At 51.5% G+C, this 17,719-nt stretch overlaps 1 protein-coding gene across 21 annotated transcripts in view; it reads left to right on the plus strand.

Annotated features, from left to right (window-relative positions):
• The window catches only part of ANKS1A (ankyrin repeat and sterile alpha motif domain containing 1A), a 107,164-nt gene extending 89,445 nt beyond the window's left edge, over positions 1-17,719 (plus strand). For 7 of the 21 annotated variants that reach the window (XM_071768371.1, XM_071768376.1, XM_071768375.1 and 4 more), the window contains 10 exons: positions 3,571-3,669; positions 3,993-4,145; positions 4,302-4,409; positions 7,315-7,479; positions 8,004-8,129; positions 8,330-8,401; positions 8,817-8,903; positions 9,267-9,404; positions 10,122-10,292; positions 11,427-17,719. In XM_071768371.1, the coding sequence (XP_071624472.1) occupies positions 3,571-3,669; positions 3,993-4,145; positions 4,302-4,409; positions 7,315-7,479; positions 8,004-8,129; positions 8,330-8,401; positions 8,817-8,903; positions 9,267-9,404; positions 10,122-10,292; positions 11,427-11,546 (1,239 nt within the window). In that variant the 3' untranslated portion in view covers positions 11,547-17,719. Of the gene's footprint in view, positions 1-377; positions 1,203-3,570; positions 3,670-3,992; positions 4,146-4,301; positions 4,410-7,314; positions 7,480-8,003; positions 8,130-8,329; positions 8,402-8,816; positions 8,904-9,266; positions 9,405-10,121; positions 10,293-10,686; positions 10,786-11,426 lie in introns of those variants that run through there. The other 14 variants (XM_071768374.1, XM_071768380.1, XM_071768385.1 and 11 more) reach the window with 8 other exon arrangements.

Below are 17,719 nucleotides of genomic sequence, written 5' to 3' on the forward strand. Positions count from 1 at the left end.
GCTGGAAGCTGCAGCAGACCCCAGCTGGGTCTGCGTGCCTCAGAACCCTCTTTGCTTAGGGGGCTTTTTGTGCCGAGCCAGGTCCTGGTGGAGCAGAGAGAGGGTTTTGCAGGGCCAGGGCACAAACCAAACCTGCAGGGCTCAGAACCAGCAGTGACCCAAGTGGAGCATCTCTGCCCCTTGGCTTTTGCCTGAACAGCGTGTTAAATGCAGACAGGTTTCCTGGTTTGAACAGCTCATCTGTTCAGCTGGCAAAGGTTAAAAGATCTCCAGTGTGTTTGCATTTAATGATCTATTTTAGTGGCAGATTATCTTTTTTTTTTTCTCGTAGGAGATGAAGTCTGGATGGGTTTAAAGGACGTTCCTCTAAGCACAGGCTCCTTCCTGCACAATAGGCTGGGATGATTTATTCGGCGCTGCTACGCTTTGTCTTTCCTTGTTAAGTACCCTGAGAATACAGACTGGCACTGAGGGAATTAAACCTGACACATAAAAATAAGGAGTGTTGGAGAAAGCTGTAGGCTTGACAGTATTTAACTAGCTTGTACCCTTGCTCTATAGCAAGCAATTTTCCTTGAATCTGAGATATTGGAAGTGGGAGAACACCTATTGCCTGGCTGTGTCAGTGTCAAACAGGCAGCTGCTGGTTTGGGAGCCAGGAATTGCTGCTAACAGCAGGTTAGCACCAAGAAGTCACAACATGAGGAAAATAAACTTGAATCCAAATCTAAATAGGATTTAGATTCAAGCCTGTTGAGTTTTTATACATGAGGATTCCTCCTCAGCATTGTCACAGCTCCAACTTGCCATCCTGGTCAAGCCCCACACCAGCTGCAGCTCCAGCACTCAGCTCTTTTTTAAGCAGCAGAACCCCAAGATGGGCAGGCAGGGGGAGCAGAGTGGGCCAAGGTGTCAGAACTGCAGGTTTCAGGTCCCTGAGGTGTGACAGTAACCTGTGGGGACCTGGGTCAGTGGGTCCCTCCCTGTGCTTCCCTTTGGCTGGCCAGGCAGGGCAGCCCTGCTTTGCTCTCCAGACTTAGAGGAGAAATCCCATTGCTTGCTTTAGCCCTCTTCTGTCCATTTATAAAAGTAGAAAAGCCATCTCCCTCTAGAAGATGAATTCCTGGAACAGATGATGCCTCCCAAGGACCCTCTGGCAGCTCCTGCAGCAGAGCTGTAGCATGCAAAGCTGCTTGTGCCAGGTGAGCTGCATGTCAGGGGAGTTAAGCTGCCTTTAATCCTTTCCCTCTCCCCCTGAGCCGAGCACACAGTCTCCTGCTGTTACAGAAATCCACATTAAATGTGTCTCCTTGGCTTCAAGTTTGTGAGCAGGAAAAGGGAGGGATGCTGTCACTTTTCTTGGTGGGATGCTGCTGGTGTGATCCCTGTCTCTGGCACTGCACACAGGAGGGGTTTTGCTCTCAATGCAGCAGAACCTGATGCTGCTCCTGCACCAAATGGGCACCCTCGGAGCCTTCAAGCACCAAACAGCCTTTTTTTTCCTTTTTTTTCCCATTAATTTTGTGCACTTCAGGTGTGCACAGAACAGCTTGTGTGCCGTCCTTGTGCAGAGCTTCGTGTGCAGCATTGTCACTCGGGTCTCACTTCACCTTCCTTGTAGGACATGAGGTGCAGTCCAGGAAACCCAGAACAGGTCTCAGTGTGTCCCCAAGTCCCTGCAGAGCTGCCACCCACCCACAGTGCCCTCTCCAGCTGCCAGCAGTGCTGCAGACCTGTGCTGCTGCCTTAAAGCAACCTTCTGGCAACCAGGGACTGAACCAAGCTCATCAGCTGCAGGGCCCTCAGTCCTGGCTCTTTCTGCTGTTTAAACAACTCTTAGGGAAATGTTTTGTGCTGTGGGTGTCTGCTGGCCAGCCAGGAATTGAGGGCATTGGGCAGCCCAGCCTGGCAGGGGAGGATGGAGGCAGAGGAGCTGTGGGTGCTGGTAGGCTCAGCCTGTCTGCAGGGCTCTGCTTCTCCACCACCCACTGCTTTAATTTGCCACTCTCATTTGCTAAATAATTGTTTCTCTGCAGTCTGGCCTCTGAGGGCAGCTCTCCCAGTGACATTGCTTGGGGCATCTCTTATCTGTGACATCAATTCTGCTGCTCTGGACGTTTTATTTCCGTGGTGGAGGGGAAGGGCAGGAGTTGGGGTTGGAGAGCCACGTGTTGTCCATCCTGATGGTTACTGCATGGGGTCAGGGAAGCAGTGGGAGCAATCCTGCCTGGCCCTGGGGCTGTCCTACACAGGCACAAGCCAAGAAAGCCAGGAGCAAAGTGGCCACTGGCATTGCCATCAACGAGCCAGCTGGTGTGTGGCTGCAGGGCTGGTGTCTGGCACCCTCAAAGCCACCTGGTGACTCTTGTAAAGCCACTGCTGGAGGCAAGCTGTCCCCTCTGGGGTCCCCTGTCTGCAAATGGGTTTATCCAGTGTGGTGTCACCATCCATTTGGAGTCACCATCCCTGGAGGCATTCAGAAAACGTGTGGACGTGGCATTTCAGGACATGGTTGGGTGGGCACGGTGGGGCTGTGTTGATGGTTGGGTTTGATGATCTTTGGGGGCTTTTCCAACCTTAATGACTCTGTGATTCCATGATCTGGGAGTGGATGGGGCAGCAGAAGGGCTGTTCCTCCTCCCTTGCAGTGTTGCCCTTGCCAGGGCACCCCGTGGTGGGTCGGTGGTTCCGAGAGCAGTTCAGCACTTTCCTCTCTGGATGTTGTGTTTGGAGTCTGTAGCACTGAGCTTTTTGCAAGCTGAAACACTATGGAAAGAGGGCAGGGTAGGAATACAAAGCATTTGCTGCCCTTTCAAGAGGATACTTGGCCATCTTCCCTTGCTGTTCCCTCCTGAAGGCCTGGCTGCTCAGCCTGCCTGTGCCCTTGCAGCAGCAGCTTGCCCGACAGCCAATTTTAATTAGGTTTCTCTTATAAAACCAAAATGTGGAACAGCAAAGTGCTGTCAGCTCAGACCTTCAGCTGAGACTCTCCTGAGAGCTGAGGGAGGCAGTTCTGGGGAGGGAGGAGGGGGATCCAGGCTCCAGCTGAAGCCCTTGGATGAGCTGCAGTGTGGTTCTTCCAGCCATGGGGAGACATTTGTGGGCTTTCTGCTGAGCTCTCCCCAGGTATGAGGGGTGTGGGTTGGGATGGAGGCTGTCAGGAGGGGGGTAACAGTCAGCACACTCTGCCTGTCTGTGCTCTCCATGAGGATATAGATGTTCAAGCATGGAAAATGTGCTACCAGAGCCTCACTGCCTGGGGGACCAGGGATAAATCTGACCTTTGCCAGGTGTCCTGGAAGGAAATTGGGATTTCTTGGTGGCCCTAGAGGCTGAGGAGAGTGGGATGCCCCTTCTCCAGCACCATGCATGGAGTGGAGACAGGGGTGGCTTGGGCAGGGGGGAGCAGGGTTGTTTGGCAGTGATTGATCTGTGCTTTGATCACTCCTCCTCCTGCTGTGGGGACACGCTGGGAGGTGAGGTCAGGATGGTGACGTTGATCTCTGCTCCCACTCCTGATGTGGCTTGTGTTGCCCTCTGCTCCCATGTCACCTCTTCATGTCCCCTCAGGGCTGTAATGTCATGGAAGACCAGGACCTCCGGGACATTGGGATCAGTGACCCCCAGCACCGTCGGAAGCTCCTCCAGGCTGCTCGCTCCCTCCCCAAGGTCAGCACTGATGTTCCTCTGGGGAAGGAAGCTGTGATGGGGCAGAGGAAACAGAAGCCAGGCCCTGTGACCCAGGGAGGGGCTGCAGGGGCAGTGAGAAGGGGTTTGGGGATAGCAGGGAGGAGGAGGAGGAGGAGATAGGTCAGGCTGCGTGGCTGGGATGACTCCATGCTGGGGGGAGGGTGGCTGTCCCTCCTGCCTGTCTTGATCCCAAGTGCATTCCCTGTTTGTTCAGTGGTCTGCACACTGATTTTCATCGACCCTGTCAGCCTTGGGCTCCCAGCCCCCTGGAGCTTTTAACCCCTTTTGTTGTGTTTTTACAGTTGAAACCCCTGGGCTGTGATGGGAACACTCAGCCTTCAGTTCCCGCCTGGCTCGACTCCTTGGGGCTGCAGGATTACATCCAGTCCTTCCTCTCGAGTGGCTACAGCTCTATTGACACTGTGAAAAACCTCTGGGAGCTTGAAATAGTAAATGTGAGTGTTGCCTTTCTCATGCCACAGCAGCAAGGTCCTGCCCGGGCTCTTTCCAGGGCTGGGACTTGCAGGGAGCTGTGTGAAATGGGAACACAGAGCTGCTCCCTGGGGAAGGTTTGCAGGAAGACTGACAGTCAGCCTCACCTCTCCTTCCAGGTGCTGAAAGTGAACCTGCTGGGCCATAGGAAGAGGATCATTGCCTCCCTGGCAGACAGACCCTATGAGGAGCCACCAGCAAAGCCACCGAGGTTCTCTCAGCTGAGAGTGAGTCACTGGTTGTGTCCCCTGCCCCCCTGGTGCTCAGCAGTGGTCAGGGTGCTTTCTTCTGCCCTGGTTCTCCTTCACTTACCTCCCTTTCTTTCAAGAGCTAAACTCAGGTCTGTCAGGAATAATTATTCCCTTTCTGATAAGCAGCTATTGCCTCAGGGGCACTGAGAGATCTGTAGAGATACTGAGAGCTCAGGTACTGGGTGGGTGTCCAGGCTCAGAGGAGGAGGCACATTCAGCCTTACTCTGCTGTTTTCACCCACAGAAAATTCAACTGAGCAAAATCAATAACAAAGTTATTGGGAGAAAAAAAACAAAAACCCTTCAATGTCAATATTTATTAAGTTAAAAATCCTTTGAAGCTAAGTGCAGATAGTAATAAGCATAGAGAGTGGTCTTTGCTTTTTAAGGAGAGGAAAGGGTGAAACCTAAAAGGCTTGTTTCTTATTAGAACAAATCAATTTGACCTGAAAGCCTGGGTTACTGCTGGTTCTCAGGTCTTTGGTGGTTTGGAAAGCAAGTTCTTGAAGCACTGAGGCAACTGCACATCTGGCTGTGTGGAGGAGGAGTGTTTGCTGCTAAACAGTTCCCATGGATCTACCTTGGCTGCTGCTGGAGATGGTGCAGAGCCCAATACTCCCACTCAGAGTTTGGTCAAGGAGAAGTTGGGGAATGTGATGGCCAGGCTGGCTCTGCCTTGGCCAGAGCACCTGGAGCACTTGGGCAGAGGGAAAACAAATGACATATTGGATGTTTTTCTGGATAAATCCTGCTATGGCCAGGCCTCACCACAGCAAACATCACCTGATGTTTGGACAGACAAGCTGCAGCTGAAGTGGTGGATGAGTTCCCCAACTCTTGGCTTGCTTCTTTCTGGGTCAAACTCCACCTTCCCTGTGTGAAACAAAACCCAAGTGTGGGAACACGAGTGCTGGGAGAAATCTTAACATGGCTGCTTGGATCCATCCAGCTTTTCACCTCAGCATCTTCAGCAGCAGACACTTGCACAGGGGAAGAGACTATTCAGCCCTTGCAGGTCAAATTTTGGTTGCCTGTCCTATGGGGAATGTCAGGCAGCTCCTTCAGATCAGGTGCCTTGGTGCCAGGTGGGTGCCTGCAGGGTGCTGCTGCCAGCTGTGCCCTGCTCTGAGGGGAATGTGGAGCTGGTTTTGTCCCCTTGTCCCCTGTCCCCTTGTCCCCTGCAAGGCAGGGGTGTGACACAGCTCAGCTGGGGAGATGGGAAGCAGATGGGACCTGTGCTTGGATTGTGCTGCTTGGGATCCAAGATCCCTCTCCCTGAGCTGGCTGGGCTTCTCTAGAGCTCTCACTGCCAAATAGCTCTGGATGTGATTTGTGGCTGTTGATTTTTTGCTGTGGGAGTGGCAGCCTGGGGGCTGTCAGACCCTTCCTTATCAGGGCTGGCTGGGTGGGGAGCCCTCGTGTTCCCTCTTCTCCCTGAAAACCGAGACTGGGGAGTGGAGTTTGGCAGAAGCCACTGAGCTTGCAGCTCCCCTGAGAGTTGGGGAGCTGGGCTGTGTGCCACGGGGGGGCAGTGGGTCGTGCTGCTTCCTCCCAGGGTTTGCAGATCAGCTTCCTGGAGCAGGAATTGGGAGTGATTGCAGCTTCCCCATCCCAAACATCTGGTCCTTGCCCTGCTGCAGAACTCTTCCCTCTTGCCTTGAATTCCCAAGGCTTTTCAACCAAAGCAGCTGAGTTGGGCTGCCGTGTGCTCTGCTTGCTGGATATTTTTAGGGTTCAGGTGTGGAAAAATAGGGGGCTCATACTGCTCAAGAGTCAGGTATGAACCCTGCACCTTCACCATGCAGCCCAACCACCCCCTTTTCAGAAGACAAAATCCTGGAGGGACAGCAGCCAGCTGAGCCTCTTCTCTGAAACATCCTCTTGAGACCCAAGGCAGGGTGTTTGGAGGGGGAGAGGAGGTTTTTGGTGCAGCAGCAACTCATTGATATGCTGGGCAGGGAGGCTGGGTAGGAGAATGGGCCATTTGCAGCATTTCCTGGTGCCCCAGCTGGTGGGATCCAGCGGGGAGCGGAAGGACGTCAATGGCTAATTAAGGATCTTGGTTGAATGGGACTAATGGGGGCTGCAGCTGCCAGCTCCCCAGTGCTGTCTGCTGGGCTGGTTGGCAGGGACAGGCAGGGAATCTTGCCTGCAGTCAGAGCCAGGCTGTCAGGCAGCTGGGCTGATCCCTCACTGGGCTCCCCCGGGGCTTTTCTCCTGGGGTGGTTGATCAGCAGCACCTTGGAGTGGGTTTCTTGGAGCTTTAGAGGATCCTGTGCTTCCACTGCCTGCCTCCCAGCCTCCTGGGGTCAGGGTGGAGGTGTGCTTGGTTGAAAGGGCTGTGAAGCCCATCTGAAACCATCCTGAAGCAAACCAGGGGTATCCTATGGAGAATCTCCAGTACCTCCAGTACAAGAAAGCTGGGGAGGGACTACAAGGGTGGGGAGGAACTACAAGGGTGTGTAGCACCAGGATGAGGGGCTTTAGTTAGAGCTGGGGAGGTTTAGATTAGGAAGAATTTCTTTACTATGAAGGTGGGGAAACACTGGAACAGGTTGCTCAGAGAGGTGGTGGAAGCCCCGTCCCTGGAGACATTCAGGGTTGGGCTTGATGGGACTCAGAGGGAACTGAAGATTTCCCTGCTTGCTGCAGGGGTGTGGGCTGGATGACCTTTAAAGTTCCTTTCCAACACAGTGAACTCCATGACTATTAAAATAAATTTGTGGGATTGATGACACTGGGGCAGGAAGGAGCCTGCAGGGCAGGAGCTGCCTCTTCAACTCCACTCAGTTTTGTGTTGGGCCCTGTGAAGGGGAGCAAGGGGTGGGCATGGGTGCAGCACGAGCTGACCCGGGTGGTTCTTGGTGTCTCTTTGTTTCAGTGCCAGGATTTGATGTCCCAGACATCATCACTCCTGAGCCAGAACGACTCCTGCACGGGCAGATCTGCTGATCTTCTGCTGCCCTCTGGGGACACAGGGAAGAGGCAACACGACCGTGGCACCGAGGTTGCTCCCTACTCCAGAGTTGGGAGCTACAAAGCACAGGTCAGTGGGGATTCTGGGTGTCCCGGGGGCCCCTCTGCACAGCTCAGTCCAAGCTCCTCTTCTCTGGAGCCAGCAAGACACTAAGGTGGAGCATGGAGAGTCAGGAAGGTGATCAGGCACAGCTTCCCTCAAGCATTAGAGCCTGCAGCTTGGTTTTGCCTCAGTCTCACTTTAAATGTGTGATTCACACTCCCATGAGCACTGGCACCTTCTCTAGCAGCTTGCTGCCTCCTCCCAGCCCCTCCAGGGTTTTGCAAACTTCAATTGCATCAACCCAAAGAGCCCTCTGGGATCTGTTTCAGTCCAGGTTGGCCCTGCTGTGGCATCACATCCATGTTGCAGGCATTGGAATGGGCTGCCCAGGGAAGGGGTGGATTCTCCATCCCTGGAGATATTTCAAAAGAGCCTGGATGTGGCACTCAGTGCCATGGGCTGGGAACCACGGGGGGAGTGGAGCAAGGGTTGGACTTGATGAGCTCTGAGGTCCTTCCAACCCAAATGATCCTGTGATTCTTCCCTTCCAGGAGGACCGCCGGGAGTCCAAGCTGACCCTGCGTCCCCCCAGCCTGGCTGCCCCTTATGCCCCAGTCCAAAACTGGCAGCACCAGCCAGAGAAGCTCATCTTTGAGTCCTGTGGGTATGAGGCCAATGTAAGTGGCTTTTGACTTGTGAGGGAGGTGAGGATGAGGAGGAGCTGGGGTCAGGGTGTTGGGGGTAGAGTTGTCACCCTTCCTCACCTTCCCTGGGTGACCTGTCCCTCTCCAGCCATGCCTGGTGGCCTTGGCATCTCTTGGTGCTGGCAGGGTGCCCTACCCCAAGCCTTTGACATCTCTCTCCCTCTTCCCAACAGTACTTGGGCTCCATGTTGATCAAAGACCTCCGAGGGACAGAGTCCACACAGGATGCCTGTGCCAAGATGAGGGTACAGAGGCCATGGGGATGGGGGGGTCACTCACAGCCTGGGGTGGGTGATGTGGAGAGGGGAATCTGGGTGAAGTTTGCTTCCCCATACTCTGCAGGCTGCTCCTGTCACTGGTGAGCTGTCACAGGCTGTGCCACTGTCACTGGTGAACTGTCTCCCCTGCCCCCAGGACTTTTCCCTCCAGCTGGAAGGGGTGTGCAGTGGGAGAAGGGCTGTGCTCACTGGGGAGAGGCTGCTGGGGTGGCTTCAGATCCCTCTGCTTCCACCAAGAGCAGGATTTCCTCCTCCTGTACAATACCCCCAAAGCTCTTCTTTGTGGGGCAGGGGCCTGGGGGTCTCTGGGGTGGGTTGGGGAGGGGGTGACAGAGGGAGCATTTATTCACAACTGCTGACTGGATTCTTCTTCTCTCTGAAGAAATCCACAGAGCATATGAAGAAAATCCCAACCATAATACTGTCCATCACGTACAAGGGGGTGAAGTTCATTGATGCCTCTAACAAGGTGAGCTTCAAATGCCTGGAAGGGGGTGTCTGGAGGTGTCTGGAGGGACAAGAGGTTGTCTGGAGGTGTCTGTAGGTCATTATCTAGTGGCTCCAGAAGCCATGACTGATCCTGAGGGTCCCAGCTGCTCAGGACTACAGGGGAGCACCAAGGTGGTGGTGGTTTGAATGCCAAAGGCTTGGCAGACTGGCTGCTTGTGGAACATTTTGCCAGTTATTCCTGCCATGGGGAGGGATCTAGGACTGCTCTGGCTGGGACATCCCCCTCCTTGCCCCCCAGTACCCACTTGGCACGACCACCGCTCGCCGGGTGTATTTGCCATCCCCCAGAAGGGTGATGGGTGCTTGTGGTTGACCCTGACAGAATGTCATTGCTGAGCACGAGATCAGGAACATCTCCTGTGCTGCTCAGGACCCTGAGGATCTCTGCACTTTTGCCTACATCACCAAGGACCTGCAGACCAGCCACCACTACTGCCATGTCTTCAGCACCGTGGATGTGGTGAGTGGGTTGTCACAGCTCAGCTCCAAGCACTCTGCAGTCCTCTGAAGGCCACTTTTTCCATCACTCAGCATTATTGGCCAGTCATAGAGCAGGATCTGGTTCATTCTAGGGCTCCTATACCTGTTTCTACCCTAAAGCATAATTTTCAGAGTCCTGGCTCAAAATGCTTTTCCTTTGGAGCTTTGTTGACAAAGAGAATATCTGTCTGGCTTCATTACTGCAGTCTCCAGTGCTGAATGAAGCAGGGCAGGAGCTTCTCCCTCCTGGGGAACAGGCTGTGAACAAAACCCTAACACACTCTCAATTATGTTGAGTATAATAGGCTGATCTAACAGCCTTTTAATTCACTGAGGGTGTGGAAGCATAACTTGCTTTTATTCTTGGGCAGAATCAGCTGGAGAAGACGTTTGGGCTTTTCCTTTTTCTGATGCAAACAGCTGCTAAACCCTGATGGCTGTGGGGCTGTAGCTGCCTGGCAGGTGGTCCCACAACCTGGGGCTGTCCCAGTTTTGGGGGGCAGCTCAGTGCCAGCTCCCCCCATCCCAGGAGCTCAGCAGCTTTGGCAGGGGTACAGCAGGATGTGACCTGCTCATGGGGTCTGCATGTCCAGAGCAAGGTGCTGAGCACATGGGCTCTTTGCAGGGGGGGGGGGTTGTTTGTATGCTTCTAACAGCTTTGTGGACTTTTTTTTTTGTGTGTGTTTTCTCCCCAAAGAACCTGACCTACGAGATCATCCTCACCTTGGGGCAGGCGTTTGAGGTCGCCTACCAGCTGGCCCTCCAAGCCCAGAGAGCAAAGCCTTTGGGTGCTGCAGCAGGAGATACAATTGAAACAAAATCTTCCAAACCGGTGCCTAAACCCCGAGCAGGCATGAGGAAATCTGCAGTACGTGTGGGGGCTGGGGGGCAGCTTCATGGGCTGAGCTGGGGTTTCTCTTGGAACCTCCCTCTTGGTGGTGGGGAGAGCCCAGATGTGGATATGGTGGTGCCTGTAGCTTCAGGCACTGCTGGGGTAGCTGTGCCCCTGGTTCTGCTGGGTGTCCTGCTGTGCTGTGAGGGTGTCCTTGGCAGGCTGAGGTCCAGCAGAGGTGGAGATGGGTGGGATGGGCTGACCTACCCTGGTGGGTGCACCTCAGCTCCTGTGTGCAGACCTTTGAGCAGACCCCTGTGGCCAAACCCAGCCGAGGCTGGAGCTGCTGAGGAGCAGGGAGTGCTGCCTAAGCCATTGCCTTCCTTTAATGTCTCCTTTTGTCTGTGTTCTGCTTGCTCCCCCCGCTCAGGTGCCGCTCCCTCCTGACCCTGGCTGTTGTTCCTGTCACACCTGTACCACACACCGTCCCTCCTACCTGCCGCTGCACTCTCTTAGTCCTGGAGCCAAGGTCTTCACCCTTCTTCTTCCTGCTGCCTTCCATTGCCAACCCACCTGAGCTGCCTCCCCACTTCCCACCTCTCCTGCCTCTGCTCCTGTCTCGCTCCTCTCTCCCCTCCCTGCTCCCTCCCAGGGCTGTGTCCCCACCCTGGGGACAAAGGGCTCCTGCTGTCCCTGCTGATGGAGGGTGGCAGCTCTCACCTGGCTCTTCCTGGTGGTGTTAATCTTCCTGTAGGATCCTGATTTAGGAGGGCAAGTTGAAAGAGCTTTGCTTGGTCAGGAAAAGATATCAAGTGGGAGCTCACCTGCCTCTCTCTCTCTCTTCCTCTTTTTTCCCACGTGTCCCATCTGTGTGGCACTGATTTGTTTCTCTCGTACTTGTGTTTGAGGTGAGGCAAAGCTGTCACTACCAGTCACAGGGCCTGACTCAGGAGGTGACCTCAGGGTGCTGGGTTGAGGCTGAGGTGGCCAGACATGGTCTGGTGGTGAAGGACTTAAATGCCACCCCAGTGAGAGCTGCTGCTTCCCTGCACACATTTTTGGGATGGGCTTTAGGCAGAGCAGCCACCTCTCCATGCTCAGAGCCTCCACCTCATTCTGTCCCAGAAGCATGGGTGACCTGACCTCTCCTTTCTCTCCTTTGTGTTCTAGCTGGAGCCTCCTGAACTGGACCAAGACTCCCAGTCTCATGCCAGTGTCTCCTGGGTCGTGGACCCCAAACAGGACTCCAAGAGGACCCTCAGCACTAAGTATGAGACCACTATCTTCTAAAGCAAAACCACACACCCCGTGTCCACCCAGTCTAACCGTGCCTTTGCCATCTGATCTCTCTGCTCTTCTAAAACTCCCTCTTCCTCCAGCTGCTGGCACTGAGCCCCACCTAGGCACTGCGACAGAGGCAGCAGCACTTAGGAGACTGTAGACTTACAAACAGCTTTTGTACCTGATCACTGCTGAACACTGTGAATTCTCCTTACTCGGAAACAAGGGTAACGCTGTTAGTGCAGAGGGATGCAGGCTGGGGCACTCGGAGCTGTGGATCCTGGAAACCACCTGCCATTTTCACATCTTTTCCCCTTGCTCTGGCACTGTGAATCCCTGGGGACACTCCCCAGGCCTATTTTTTCTTTTTTTTGTTTGTTTTTTTTCTATTCCACCTTCTTATCTTTGGACTTGCAGAGGCCTCGTGTCTCTGTGGTGCACACACTCCCTCCTCCTACACCTTCTCCTCCCCAGCTGAGCCACAGCTGTGCACTGTTCAGTGAACTCACCCCTCTTCTTACCTGCCATCCAAACCAACACTAACCACTGTGATGCTGGCTGCAAATAACACACGTTCACTCGATTTCCTCATGGGAATCCTTGCCCACAGTCTCTCCCCTCAAGGCCTGGAGCAGAAAACCTGCCCTGATGGGAGCACTGTGCTGGTTCCCTGCTGGAGGTGCCGGTTTGGTTGCGTGCATTTCAGTCCCCTGTAGAGTTGGTTTTTTTCCCTCCCATAGTCCTTGTTTACACTCACCAAACCTCACATGAGCCACGGGTGTAGTTCTCACTCAGCAGATTGTGAAGAGGTTAAGCTTTTAAAGGCACATGTTGGGAAGGAAAGGTGTCAGAGAGGTCTGATAAAGCAGACAGAGCTCTGCAACTGTAGGGGAACTTTGTTTGCTGAAGGGAGAAATATGATTGAAATCAGTCTGCTGCTGATCCCAGAGTTTGTTTTCAATCTACAAAACCATTGCATGATGAGGGCTATAGGGATCTTGAAACATCTGTCACCTTCCAGCCAGGAGAGTGAGGGCTTCCCTTAGGGATGGCCCTGAGCCAGTGGGCACATCTGCTTATCCAGCTGTTTCTCCAGTGTGCATGTTTTCCCTCTGGGGGAAACATCCTTCTTTCTGTTTCTTAGCAGAAGCAGCTTTTCCTTACAGAATATAACTAGGAATCATTTGCATGAGACCACAGGGGAGTTGGCACAGGTCAGAGCAGAGTTGGGACAGGTCTGGGAAAGCCACACAGCAATTCCTGACTCTGAGAAAGCCCCAGCGAGCCACCCATGGTCCTACTCCTGCTTTCTTGGCTTGCATTTGCAAAGCTGAGATGAAACTGAGGAGAAGGAGGATGATCTGATGAGGAAAGGTGCTGCTTCTCCTTACCCTGCTGTGCATCCAAGCAGCTTCACCTCTCTTTGCCTCAGTTTCCCCAGGGACAGGATGGGGATGTAGAGCTCTGGCAGGGGGAGGGAGGTGGCCTAAATGGTCTTTTGAGGTCCCTTCCAACTCTTTCTGTGATTCTTACCTACCTCTTGGGGGTGAGGGGCTGGCTCTGTTTGCAGAGCAGCTTCAGGACCCTCTAGTGAAGGACACTGCAACTTCCACACCGTGGCAGCAAACCCCAGGATCTCAGCAGAGCCACATCCTGGACCCCGATCAGCTCCTGGCAGGCTGAGCAGAGGGGCAGCAGGAGAGGGGCTGCAGCCCTGGGCTGCCCAAAAGGGGCTGATGTGTGACTGAGCTCACCAGGGGGTTTGCATCTTGGCAGAGTCCTCTGGCAGCCTGGTTTTGCAGAGCTGGTGGGTCTGTGTTAGAGAGAGGTGGGCAGCAGGCACCCAGTCACCTCTGGTGATGTGGTTGAGTGGACATCTGAGATGTAACTGGGCAAGAGGGTGCACTTAGGTCTCCAGCAAAGCTCCATTTACAAAATAGCTTTTAGAATTTACCCCAAATCTCCCTTTGCAGTCACCAGTTGGCATCATTGTGGAGAGGTCAGAAGAGCAGCCCTGGATTTATTTGTACCTGGTATTTAAGGGGTAGAAGCAGCTGGTTTGGGTATTGCTGGAGCTGTAGAGCTGTTGCCTCCCAGCTTCTGTTTCCTCAGCCTTGCAGTGAAATCTGATGTTTCAAAATCTTTATTTAGCTCTTTCTCAGGAATGAGTTTGATCTCCTGAATCAGTTGTGGCCTGATGGCACAGAGCAGCAAACTGACTTCAAAATAAAGGCTTCTTTAGTAAGAATCCAAGTGAGAGGCCTCAAAGGGTTGTCTTAAAGCAAAAAAATAATAAAAAAAAGGAAGGCTCAGTCTAATACAGGTATTTTATATGCCACAGAGCCAGCACTCCTCTGTCTGAAGACCCCAGACCTGGCAGTCACCCTGTGGGTGCCCAAGGTGCTGTGGTGCCATCCTGCCAGCTGTGGACAGCAGAATATTGCTGTGTCTGAGGTGCTGTGAGAGGCTGGGGTTGGGTTTGACCAGCACCTTTCCAAGCTGTAAGAGTGCCCTGAGGGTTTCTGTGTCCTTCAAAGAGAAACTGAATTAACAATACCAATGGTAGTGCAGTTCCTGTGTGGTTTTACTGTGCAGTTGCCTACACACACACCTGACTTGGGAAGGTCTGAGCTCTTTAGTCTCCCCCTTTTTTCTGCCAGGAAGGGCAGGTTCCTCAGCACCTCCTAAAACCAGGTCCCTGGAGCATGTGCCTTTCTAAGGGTGACCTGGGCATCCTGGGCAGCCCTTGCCTAAACTACAAAGCTTCTGCTGTGTGTCCATAACCCTCACGGTTGTGTCTCATCTCCTGGCCCTGTGCCTCATCTTTCCCAGCACTTGGTTTGTTTTTTTTTTTTTGTTTTTTTTTTTTTTGTCTGAGTTGGAAATCATTCATTCCATTATCTTCCTTTCTGTTTGCCTCTGAAAAGCTGATCCCCGGGCAGCTGTCTTCCACCATGGAATTGTAGTAACGGGGCAGAGACCTAAGAAGCAGTGGCCTGCTGACACGAAGATCATCTCCATCTGGTGGCTGCCTCGGAGAGGGTGCTCAGGGAGGGCTCCCAAAGCAGAGGGGGGAAAGGGATCCCAGCCCTCAGCTGAGGAAAGCAGCTCTCTCCCTTCCTAGCAAAAGGAAAGTTGAGACTTTGGAGGGCGATGTCACCTTTTCTAGCTGGAGACAAACACCGTTGCTTTTTTTCTTTTTTCATATATATATATAAATATATATATATATATATAATTTTTTTTTTTTAAACGTGAAATCATACAGAGCAAATCCAGTTTCGTGGTTTAAATGTAGCACTGCGGGTTTGTGATGAGGGAAAAAAAAACAAACAAAGAACAAACAAATGTCCTTATTTACTGAGAATCCACGCAGCCCGGCAAGGAGTACAGTAGAAGGTCTTAGGAGTGGGAGTGGTGTGCACATCTCTAATGGTACTGAAATCTCCTTCAGTTCTGGGTGAACAGTAGAAAATGCCAAATTCTTGGAAAAAAACTGCCTCCAGTGCGAGAAGCCTTGCAGCAGGGTAAGTCTGCACCCTTTGTTTTCAAAGCTACTCCAGGCTTTTATAGCAAACGGAAATAAGGAAAAAAAAAAAAAAAAAGAGTCTGCAAAGGAGCTTTCCAACCCCAGAGTGGTTGTGGCCAAGTCTGAGCGATGGTACAAAGCTTGCTTCCCCTGCAGAGAACTGTTGTGTTGCAATACTTGACATTTCTATGGAAAAGGACACAAATTCTCCCCATTTATGCACTGAATACCTGGAGGCAACCCCCCCCTTCTCCAGCCTCCTGTGCACCCGTCTGGTTTTTCAACTCAGTTGTGCCCTGAAGGGTTTGGGGTTGTTTGGGTTTGTTTTGTTTTGTTTGAAAGTATATTCAATTGTGATTTAGCACTTTTTTCTTTTGATACTAGCTCATTATTTAATCAGTGCAACAATTTCAGAAGATGAACAAATAAGGAGTTAAATTTTGGGGCATTACTTTGAACCAGTCCCTCCCCAAGGACAAAGCATATCAACCTGAGGATGGCTTGGCCCCCGTCCGAGTCCCCAAACACCACCATCTGGAAGGTGCTGTGTGCTTTTTCTTTTTTTTACCAGACTATTTAACAGTAGCTTGGGCTGTGACTGATGTGTTTTCCCAGTACTGTTCCCCCTCAGGGGAGAGAGACATTCACATGGTTGTGGTTTGAAGTCTTCAGATGCAGAAATGTAGCTCAGGCAGCAGGTTTGCTGTCACCCTGCAGGGGGTGAGGATGTGGGACCCTGCTGCTGCACCATGATGTGCCCAAATAATGTCTGTAAAACTCCTGTTGCTGCTGTATGTCAGGATTTCATTTAATCTCCCCAGCCAGGGAGGCTGGGAGAGAAGTGAACCATCATCCCAAGGGCATAGATCTGTAAAGGATGAGAGAGAGAGCGGGGGGGGAAGTGGAGATTTTTTTATTTTATTTTATTTTATTTTTTTTTAAGTTGATGAATTTAGGAAACCTAACATTCCTTGTTATGCATATGTTGCAATTCATGCTGGTGTAAGTGTAAATATTTGGTGTGTTGGCAACAAATCTTCCTGGAGAGATTGCAAATTGAACCTCTGCTTGGGAGGAGGGATGCTTTGCTTTTCTTGAAGCCTGTGAAGGTTGGCTTGGAGGTGACGTGGTGATGAAGACTCCAATCTTCAGGGCTTGGTGACCCTGGTGGTCCTTCCCAGCCCTGTGTGTGATCCTATGGTTGTCTTTAGTGATCCAACAGTTCTTTAGCCAGATACTTTCTCACTTTTTAGACAAAGCAATTGTTTTTGGCAACACCCTTTTCTTTTTGATGGGTTTTCTCAAGGTACTTGCATGCTGGAGACTGATCCTGGACCATGCCAATCCCTGACTCCCAGTCATCTGCTCACCCTCCCTGTTGCACAGTGTTCTGGCTCTTCCTCCCTACAGGGTTTCATGGTATTGGGAGGAAAATGCCCTAAATTTCTGGTGCTGAATAGGACTTTGAATCAAGCTGCATCTGCTGCATTACCTGCCTGGGAAAAGATGGTGCTGCCCTGGGCCTTCTTGCCCTTTTTAAGGACAGATTGTATTTTACAGGCTTTGGTTTGTGCATGGCATGAGTCCAGTCTGAGAATTCAAGACAGGTAAATCTAATATGCAGAGTTGACATTTTTTTATATAGGAGGAGATGATTATATTTTATTTTATTTTTTTCAAATTGAAGCTGCTTTATCCTTTTTTATTTTGTATTTACAAAAAAAAAAAAAAAAAGAAAAAAAAAAAAAAAAAAAAGGGCAAGCTAATCTTAGCTGTTCAGCTGTCTTGGGACTTGCTTTGGGATTTTTTTTAGAAGAAATTATGCAACTTTTGCGGGGTATGTGCCTCTTCTCCTCCCAGGGGAAATGAGACAGCACCTTCCAGGATGTACCTCGAGTGGATGGAAAGTTTGTACCTTCACCAGGCTGCTGAGACACAGACCAGATGCCAAATAGTCCCCACAAACACGTCCAGTTCTGTGTGCAGCTGAAGTGGAGCCAGTTGCTTTAATGCTCCTTTCACCCCACTTCAGAGGTTGCTGGCAGCAGAATTTCCCCTGGCTTGCTTCTGCTCCCATCATTTCCACCCACCCAGATCTTCACTTTAGAGCAAGCTCAGTGTTTGCAGTGCTGTCTTGTTGCTAAAGGTCTCCCTTTTAGGTCTCCTTTTGGTTACTTACTGCTTTTTTTTCTTTTCTTCTTTTTTTTTAATTTTTTTTTCCTAAAGGAAGTAACTGTGCTGCTCTTGCAAAGTCAATCTAGCTCAAACATTTTTCTTACCCATGAAGAATAACCTGAGATTCCCTAACAGGGCAGAGGACAGTCAAGTTCAGTTTGCAACGTAGACATTTTTGCTAATTGTGATGTATGGCAGTGGGACTGATTTGTAAGACAAATGTTATTTAATCTGTCTGTATTTTGATACTTGAATTTCCTTTTCTGTATATACAATTGTTAATCTGTTCAAAATTTGTCTGAATTTTAAACATCTTGTGGTACCAAACATAACCAATCTGTGCAAGAACATAGACTGACCTCACTACAACAAGGCGAGATTGTAAATATTCCTGGGCTTCCAGCAGTCGTTTTGTTGTTTTCATAATTGTACAACTTAGAACAGACTGAATTAATAAACAAACTTAGACACACGTCCA

Source organism: Heliangelus exortis, chromosome 25 (genome assembly GCF_036169615.1).
Source record: "Heliangelus exortis chromosome 25, bHelExo1.hap1, whole genome shotgun sequence".
Classification (NCBI taxonomy): Eukaryota; Metazoa; Chordata; class Aves; order Apodiformes; family Trochilidae; genus Heliangelus; species Heliangelus exortis.